Below are 10,048 nucleotides of genomic sequence, written 5' to 3'. Positions count from 1 at the left end.
GTTTGAGCAAGAATACATAAAATATTCCTCTCATGATACCGAGAGCGGATGATCCTTTATCGACACTTAATAGCTCTCGTAAGATTGGCTGTCACACTTGATGATTAACTGTACTAGATCTAAAACTTTCAAACCTATAAATCCGATATCAAAAAATGGAATACTAATACAGAACATTTTTAGTATCTCAAGTCTAAGAACTAGATACACCATTAGGATGACGGAATCATTGTCTGATAATGAAGTATCATCAACCATCTAGTATTCCGTGAGCGGATCAATCAGTGAACTCATTCTCTAATGAGCATTTGCGTTGTGACCCTAATGTCCCCACACGAGCAGCTATGAGACCAGCTGTCTCGATCATATGGATGAGTATATAGTATACCAATCTGGCCGGTTATCTCAATGTCTCTCTCAAGTAACATATGACCAAGATTACTTAGGGTTTGTGTTTAAAGGTGAATCAGTCTCATTATTATGATCTCATCACGATCCAATTCTCATTGCACAAATCTATGAACATCATAATATATTTATGTAATAAATAATATAAAACAAAAAAATATCATAAAAATAATAAGAAAAAAAAATTCATGTCATGTCACACGTGTCATCACTCATATGATTGGCTTACAGAACACCTATGACTAACACTAATCGACCATCAACATAAATGAGCTCTCGAAGAACCATAGGGGGAAAAGAGTTATTCACCTCCGGTCATCAATCGTTAATGTATAAAGGCCAATCCCCGAGAGAGGGATGAAAAAATTCTTATTATTCCCATTTCATCGTTGACTTTACTATCGAATGGATCGAGTTGGGAACTTCCTTCGTGCTGACCTCTTGTGTAGGAACCTCAAGACAACCAAAATCGCCTTTATCCAACGCAAAACCCACCGTAGGCAAACAAACAACACCTCAAGATCACACCAGTCGAATTCACCTTGCCCAACTCATGTCCAGAAGCACCATGTAAGTTCCTAAGATGTGCTTGGGCCTTTCGGACCTAACCTGCACTCCCCCATAAATAGTATCAAGATTGCAATATATATATATATATATATATCCAAATCGGGCTTGGAACTTTGAAACCTAGATTTAGTTGGACGGATAGTGACAAATTTTGGAAAAAACGAGTCCGATTGGATTAATTTCAATCGATGATCACATTTACGACTAATAGGATGAAAATATAAATATTGTTACGCGCAGTTTGGGGACCATTCAATTGCCTATCTGTTTTCTCAATAGAAAGTCTCTATCGTAGTACGCGAGATTGAACAACGACGCGTCATAGCACTTTTATTTTATGCCCGCTGTTTGACCTTAATACGCTGCTGGACTTCATTGACTGAGCCAACTTAGCTAGTTAATCGACCGTCGACGCAGTTACTACTTAGCGACCAACCATCGAACACTTGCGGTGCATGTCCGGCACCGTCATCGACCGAGCCGTATCGAACACTCGCGGTGCATGTCGGGGACCGCCACCGACCGAGCCGAACGCTTCTCCGCGACGCGCCGAGGCTTCCCACCGCACTTGGCGGACCGCTTTCCCGTTTCTTTTGTCGGTTTCTTCCTAGGAATGGGTGCATTTATTGTGCCACTCCAAACCGACGTGGATCACGTCTCGTGAGGCCATTTGGTCAATATCGCCATTGTAGGTGTGCTTCCCTCCGTCGGATAGTTGACAAGGTCAGCTCTCGCTTCTGAGACTCCCGCTGGTGGCTTCTGTCGTAGCAAGCTTGGCCCAAGGAAGACGATGTCGATGAGATGGACGCCCAGAGGATGAACTGAAAACAAAGGTATCGGGTCTCCAAGCATCATCGTTTGTCTTGGTAGGTTGGTAAGACGGGAATATGCACGCGGTGAACGCGATGGCGGTGGCGAGGGGGGTGATGACGATGATGATGGCGGCGGGGGGTGGCGGGGGTAAGGGGGAGACCGTGGCGGTGCTGCAGGAGGCGGAGGACATCCCGTTCGGGACGGGCTGGTGGTACGCCTACGCGGGGATCTCGTGCTTGCTGGTGCTGTTCGCGGGGATCATGTCTGGGCTAACGCTAGGGCTCATGTCGCTGGGCCTAGTAGAGCTCGAGATCCTGCAGCGGAGCGGGACGCCCACCGAGAAGAAGCAGGCAGGTCCGGCCTCTTTTGCTTCCCGTGCTTCTTCGGTTTCTTCTTTTGATTTCATCGCTTGATTGCTTCTGTCTCTATCAGTTGATTGAATTATGATCAAGATTGTGTTTTGTCGTATCCCACGCTTCTTCTTTTCCATGAACGTGATGTTAGTAGAGGAAAACGCTTCTGATGCAATCGATGTTCATGGTAATTTCTCGCCGAAAAAAAAAGTTCTCACAGTTCTTTCTATAAACATTAATTCCAATGTCGATTGTTTCTTGTTTTCTCCGTCATCAATCAATGAAAATAAATACTTTTAAACCCTTTTATTAAAGAATGTTTAAGGAAGTTTATTATCGAGCATTTTCACTTTCATTGTCTGACAGTTCTAGTTTGTGATATGTTACTGTTACCCAGCTGAAAACATGGAAATCAAAATACTTGAGATAATTGAATTTGTAGAAATGTTAATGGATTAATCTCTCAAATAAGAGAAAATCTGAGCCACTAGATAGATATGGCAGTCAACACTATCAAAGGATAGATTTTGTAGCAGTCAAAAACATTTTGGCTGTTTAACAGTGATTTACATGTTTTTAGAGGAAGGGGTGAATGAGAATATTTACCATGAGATAAACATGGCCAAACTTCTTATCTGTTTAGATAGAACTTTTTGTACTTGTTTAGTTGGAAATGCATGTAGAGACAAATGCTCATTATTGCATCTTAAAGTTTCTAAATTTGAACAGTATGAGTCCTATTAGAAAAGAAAGTTTGAACTTCCAAGAATTTTCAGAACTTCTACCTCTGAAAAGAAAAAAAAGAAAGAAAGAAATTAAGACATCAAGCATGTTTTCTTCTTTATCATTTTCAATTTTTTTACATCTATAAGAAAACAGTATGAAATAGAGGTGATGAGAATGCCCATGTCCTATGTGGTACAACTTTTTTATTTGCCAATTTGGTATTTATCTAGGACTTATTCTTTCATGGTCCAAGATAATTTATCTGAGCTCTTATTTTGTTGTTGTGCTCTTTACTACGTGAGTAGGACAATATTACCATTAACCTTGCATAAATTTGATTCCTGGGTCTGCGAACTTTCCACATCCTCGATAGAATTTTATTATTAGGATCGATAACAGGCACACTCATCAAGTCTCTATATATTGTTAGCTGAATCAAAGTTTTTTATCATCTAGCTCACCAATTTATGCACATTTCTTACCTTTTATGGTTGTATCTTTGACAAATCTGTTGTCTGGTTATTATTGCAGCTACTATTCTTCCTGTTGTTCAAAAGCAACACCAACTTCTTGTCACCTTACTTTTATGTAATGCTGCTGCCATGGAGGTAAAAGTTTCCTATTTTCTTTTCAGAAAAAAATTATAAATCTGTACATTCCTGGTCATGCACTTAAAACATATTTATTATATGATATATATATATATATATATATATATATATATATATATATATATATATATATCTCATGACAGGATATAACAAACTCCAAAAGGCAGTTTAGCTTTGTTCTTGATGGACTTTAGGATTTTTTATTTTTTCAGCACTCTTGACAACTTCGCTCCGAGGCAATTTGGAACAAAATGTCATAGAAGTTGAAACAAATTAAAAAAAGAACTAAAAGCTGAGTGATCTCATCGTTGTTCTAGATTATATTGTTGAATTGGTAGTTTTAGGCCTTTAGGATGCGAGCATTATTGTTCATGTCAGTGCTACAGATGAAAAATGGGGAACCGGGATCTGATTTTTGAATTATGAAGTTGTTGAATAGGAAACAAATTAGGAGAACATATAAATGCAATCTCTCACAGAGAGTTGAATATGTTCATGATGTCTCAATGTGCAATGATGCTTTACCATTAAGGTCAATATACCATTTTCCACCTACTTAATATAATTCAGATCGTGAAATAAGCTTTTGTCTCATTTGTCAAGTTTGCATAACTTCTTTCATTTGCTTCTATTGCATGCACACTAATGCTGAAAAGGTTGATGCAGGCTCTTCCCATATACCTTGATAAGATTTTCCATCCTTTCGTTGCTGTTGTCTTGTCTGTAACATTTGTTCTGGCTTTTGGAGAGGTACTTTAACTGATCGTCGTTTAGCTTTTGACGCTTGGAAGTTGGAAATGCTAATCTTAAATTATACATATAAGAAAACAGTGCTAATAAGCTATGTTTTTGTGCAGGTTATTCCTCAAGCCATATGCACAAGATATGGACTAGCTGTGGGTGCTAATTTTGTATGGCTTGTACGCATTTTGATGATTATATGCTACCCAATAGCTTATCCTATTGGCAAGGTAATTAATTATATGTCAGAAGTAATTTATGCATCATTTTGCAATTTCTTTTAGACAGTAGATTGTCCAGAAGTAAACGGCATCGATGATGTGGTTACGCTTGACTATGGTAGGAGTAGGTCCACTAGAGCATGGGCAATGTCATGATGGAGACTGTCAAGACTTGGTTCCATGTTGTATCCCCAAATGGGTTTTCTCTAAGAAGGTTTGTTGACCGGGATTCAGGGACTTAAGAAAGGACTAGGATATGTGACAAAGAAAAAAGAATACATAATTCAGTACCATGATCGATGATATTGTGCCACGCCTCTTTGTTTTTTATTTTGTATCAACCGATATGGACCCTCTGCTGCATCATGCCTGCACATTATTAGCACAGTGTGTGCCTGTGATATATGAATCCTTCATTATGCAAGGTATCTAAATAGCTCCAACTATATCGACTTTAATCATGTTGGTGTCATTGATATGGTCTCCCTTGAACCTAGGAGGGGTGTACGGGAAGTGGCATGGTGCAAAACATCCTAATTCATCTTGAAATACTAAAGATGGATTTTTGACCATATCTAGCCCCTCAACAAGGATGATGACGATGATTGAGTGAGCTTGTAGCACGAAAACACAAAGTAGGGCTCGGGCTCCTGCATGAGACTTGGCTACTACTGGGCATGGGCTAAGCAAGGTCACTTTATCTGGTTATTGGCTTAGTAGGCCAGATCTGGGCCATCACAAAAGGCCACAGGTTTTGTGATTTGGTTGTACATCTTTTATTGCAATCATTGTTGTTTACATACGATATTGCTTTGCTCACATTATTATTAGTTTTCATTACTAGTACTTTACTTGAGTATTGCTTATCTACTTCCTTTATATTAGAGTAACTCTAGGACTCCATGGTTTATGTAAGCTTATCAATTATTATGATTATCAAATAAGTGTAGTTTATTATCTCATCGGTGCTTAGTTAATAATTTGTTTATTGCAATATGTGTCACTGATGTTTTCTTTCAAATGCCATATCAGAAAATTTTATGAATATTTAGCTTTGTTTTGCTTTGAACATTTATTGGTTTAATTTTTCCAAATATGCCATTCCAGATTCTTGATTGTGCACTAGGGCATAATGAATCTGCACTTTTTAGGCGTGCTCAGTTAAAAGCTCTTGTATCTATCCATAGTCAAGAGGTAATCAACTTCTACATTGCGCTACCACCGACTTCTTATATTAGCTGTCCATATTTTCTTGGATTTAAGATTGTTAGAGTCAGCTCAAAATTTCGAATACATGATACTAGCATTTGTTCAATCTTTTAGGCTGGTAAAGGTGGGGAGCTCACACATGATGAGACAACAATAATTAGTGGAGCTTTAGACTTGACTGAAAAGGTATGTCTTATGAAACTTCAATGTTTGTTCTCTTTTGTTTCAGAGTGTACATCTTGATGAACACTTTTTAGTACCTAATCAAATGAACACCTGGTCTCATGTCTGTATTAACTAGTAAAACTACATAAGAAGATGCAGAAGTCATCAAACTTGTTATGTATATAAATCTGGAAAAATCAGCTTCTTAAGACTAGCAAATTAATCTATGTGGAAGTCCTCGGAAATACATGAACCAGTGGATTTAATTTCGCTGCTTACAGCTAATTATCTTGATACTAAGAATGCAATGATAATAATCAGAAAAGCAAACAAATACTTGGCTAAGACATTATGGCATTTGATGAATGTTAGATTTTATCCAAATTTTGTGGTCACACAAACTGACATGTCTATACTTCATTATGTTATTAGCATCGCCAATAGCTATAGCATAGAGTGGTGATCTTAGTCAGTCTCTTGACTTTCCGTTTTCCATTGTAGGTGATCTTAGTCATACTATATTATATCAACAAGCCATCTGATTCCTACTACTTAGGGTTGGATACATGGATCTCTTTCCACTTTTGAGCTATGCTACAGGAGATACTGCTAGTGAAACTAAAGTTTACTTGTTTTTTCTTTTTGTTGTCTCTACTGAGGTTTTCTAAGGTCGTCTTTTATCTCTCATCATATCACTAGTTCTAGTTGACTCCTCTCATCTAACTTGTGCATGGGTAGGTTCCCTTTATACATTGATTTTAGTCATGGCAAGGTTAAATAAACCTAGTAAATTTACCTTGTGAACTTAGCCCTTATTGGCCCTATTTAAGAAACCCTATCTGTTGAACTACCATCTCTCAGCTATTTCATTGGACAACTGAGCATGAAGATATCAAGATATCTTAGAAAAGGGGAGGGTTTTTACTTTTTATATAACCAGACAGACTGGTTTCTTGGTCATTGTATATTTGCTTGGTAATTGAAATCTCTTCCAGGACACCATGTTCATTCTAGCATCCCATGATTGGAAATAATAATAATAATATTAAGGTTATTACAAAATCTTGGACCATATATGAATCTATTGGAAGATTTAAGAGTACGCAAGTTTAAAAGGAGAGGAGTGTGCTTATTTGTTTATATAGTATGATACGCAGCTTTCTAAACCATCGTGCTTATTTGTAGCTGCTTTTTCCCTTCGGACATTTTTAGAGACAGTATACTTACTGGATTCTTGTTAGTTGCTAATTCAATTTAGCTAGCTAAACGGGGATAGTTTATTCCTAGTTTCTCAGCCAATTATAACCTGCATAACTGCATGTTTCTAGAATTTCAATTTGAGATTATGGTTTGGGTATTATTAAATTATGTTTTCATGTGCAGACAGCTGAGGCAGCCATGACTCCCATTGAATCAACATTCTCATTAGATGTCAATTCAAAATTAGACTGGTGAGGGTCACCAGATGGAAATCTTCTCTTTTCAAACTTTAGTTGTACTGTTATTATTTTAATTAAAAAAACTAGCTGTTAGGTAGTGTCTAAGCCAATATTCTATCCTTTAAAATATTTTGATATATTAAGTTTCCATTGGCTCTACATTTCATGTCATTTAGAAAATTTCTTTTGTATTTTTGTTCTGCTGGTTATGTGTATAATGGCATGTTGTCCTCAATATTGAGATACATGTAATCAACAACCTTTTTAATTACTATTCTAAAAGGTCATGAAACACAAGGGAATTTCAAGCCCACCACAAAACTATAAATATTCTTTAAGGCACACGATTATTGTAAACAAAAAAGTTTAATAAATATAGACCATTTCCAAATATAATGATCCAATCAGATTCTGGTTCATGTTTGCTGTCATGCAACAGCGGTTTACTAAATAGCTTAGTTTGCTGTAGTACTATTGAATGCAAAAAAGTTCCTTTCCCCTCTATTTAAGATAACCTTTTTGGACAATTCTTTTCGACCACAAAGGGTTTCATCCAGAATCCGGATTACTTCATTCTTTTTCATATCCTACAATTATTAAAAAAATTCCCCTATTTGGTTGGACTTTTACCCAGGGAAGCAATTGGCAAGATTCTCGCTAGAGGCCACAGCCGTGTTCCTGTTTATTCAGGGAATCCGAAAAACATTATTGGCCTTCTGCTGGTGGGTTTTAGTCTTCTTCTTGTGTCACCTCTGGATTTATGCTGCTTTTATTTATTTTTCCTTCAACAATACTGCTGATTGTAGTAGTTGCTGTTTTCTCATTTTGCATTTGCTTATTTGACACAGGTGAAAAGCCTTCTCACTGTTCGTGCTGAGACGGAAACACCAGTTAGTGCTGTTTCTATCAGAAGAATTCCGAGGTTTACACCTTGTATTGTTAAGCTTTAATGCTTATACAGCAAGTCTCTGCTTATTTCTGAAATTTAACAGGGTTCCAGAAGATATGCCACTGTATGATATACTGAATGAGTTTCAAAAAGGTAGCAGTCATATGGCAGCTGTTGTGAAAGCTAAAAGCATAAATGAGACTCCACCTGCTGAAAGGAAGAAATTGGAAGCGAACAAAGAACCTAGTGGCAAATCTGAATTGATGGTTCCTTTATTATCTGAAGGCGGAGAAAAATCAGATTGTGTTGTTGTTGACATCAACACATGGCAAAATAAACAAGTCACTGGAGATAAGCCAACCCTGCAACAGAATGATGCAGCAGAAAGTATAGTAGCTCGTTTAGCCGAAGATGGAGAACATGGGGAGGTCATTGGCATTATCACCCTTGAGGATGTCTTTGAAGAGCTCCTTCAAGTAAACATAACTATTACATGCTAAAAAATTAACTATTCTTTGTGTTCCATTAATTGCTTTAGCAGAGATCCTCATATATCACAGGACGGACCTTTAGTGTCTTCAGCTTCAACTTCTATTTTCCCATAGATGTCCATTATACCAACTGTGACAACTTATTTTTGTGTACACATTTAACTGACTCTGAAATCAGGAAAAGAACATGGAGGTTATTTTACATAATTTCTTTGTCAATGCAAGTGACATGTACGATCAGGATATCAGCATGTCTCTAGGCCATGATATGTTTCCTACATGATTGATTATAAGTAATGGGGTGGTTAATGCTTCATGCAGGAGGAGATAGTGGATGAGACAGATGAATTTGTTGATGTCCACAAGAGGTATGCTTTAGTGCTATTTTGGTGGTAGTTTGTTGTTCCTGTCTCAATATATCATGAGAAATTATACAATGATATGGCGTTCTCTCAGGATACGAGTGGCTGCTGTCGCCGCTGCCGCTTCTTCAGTTGCTCGGGTTCCATCTTTAAGAAGGTTGACCGGACAGAAGGCAGCAGTGAGTCACTTCCATCAATCTTTTAGTTCTACGTGCCAATATTAGCTCTCGACAATTAGCAGAAATCTCAGGATCAACTGTTTCATTTGTCAGAACAAATATTGTTGTTTTCAGACATCTAGATAATTAATCATGGTAGCCTTCATGATCGAACTTCGATAAAATCCAGAAATGATGCCTAAAAGATAGTTGATCCTGGGATAGCTCATAACACTGCATCTCCATGATGGGGGCACAAGGAAATTGCTTTTATGGGCGTTAAACCTTTCCTTTTTCTTCCCCAGGGTACTCAAACTCGGCAAGGACAACAAGCTACTGGAATCTTAAAGAAACACACTGAGGCTGATTCAAACACTCCAAGAAATCAAGTGAAACAAGAGGCGAAATAAGGGTTTGTTGCATGAGCTGCCACATGCATGTGAGTATCGTCTATAATTCATATGAACATAGATAATTATCTTGTGAAAAATGTGAGGCCATGGTTGCTGCTCAGCTGGGTTGGCCTTCATCTAGCAAAAACCCATCAGGACCATCTGTATATTCGTCCGTGGCATGATCATGATGTCGTTTGAGGTTTGAAGTTGGAAGACTGGAGATTTTTGTTGTTTTTTTTTATTTGTTGAATTTTAACTTTGGATCTTAATTTTGAAATTTAAGAGTACACTGTTGTTCAATCTGTATATAGCTAAAAGAGACTATTTGGTTTGAGATTTCCTGCCCCTTCAAATCTGATTACTCTAATGAAATCATATTTTTGTGTATGATATAATGAGTTGATTCATTACTAATTAATATGAGATGATCACTTAATCATCTTATGATCTCTCTCTCTCTCTCTCTCTCTCTCTCTGATCTCGAAACCTACTAATGG

At 37.5% G+C, this 10,048-nt stretch overlaps 1 protein-coding gene across 2 annotated transcripts; it reads left to right on the top strand.

Annotated features, from left to right (window-relative positions):
* Positions 1-1,391: 1,391 nt before the first annotated feature.
* Positions 1,392-9,938, top strand: LOC103978895 (DUF21 domain-containing protein At4g14240). 2 transcript variants are annotated; one of them, XM_009394848.3, is made up of 13 exons: positions 1,392-2,145; positions 3,402-3,478; positions 4,148-4,231; positions 4,339-4,452; positions 5,551-5,637; positions 5,767-5,838; positions 7,201-7,268; positions 7,891-7,978; positions 8,105-8,178; positions 8,249-8,621; positions 8,958-9,004; positions 9,093-9,177; positions 9,462-9,938. In XM_009394848.3, exons 1-13 carry the CDS (start codon positions 1,866-1,868, stop codon positions 9,564-9,566), a joined length of 1,554 nt encoding a protein of 517 aa, XP_009393123.2. In that variant the 5' UTR covers positions 1,392-1,865; the 3' UTR covers positions 9,567-9,938. The 2 variants fall into 2 exon arrangements, with proteins under 2 accessions (XP_009393123.2, XP_018678499.2); XM_018822954.2 differs by lacking the exon at positions 1,392-2,145 and adding an exon at positions 2,243-2,331.
* Positions 9,939-10,048: the final 110 nt, after the last annotated feature.

The sequence above is a fragment of the Musa acuminata genome, chromosome BXJ2-3 (assembly GCF_036884655.1).
Source record: "Musa acuminata AAA Group cultivar baxijiao chromosome BXJ2-3, Cavendish_Baxijiao_AAA, whole genome shotgun sequence".
NCBI lineage: Eukaryota > Viridiplantae > Streptophyta > Magnoliopsida > Zingiberales > Musaceae > Musa > Musa acuminata.
This window is presented reverse-complemented; position numbering and strand designations above follow the sequence as displayed.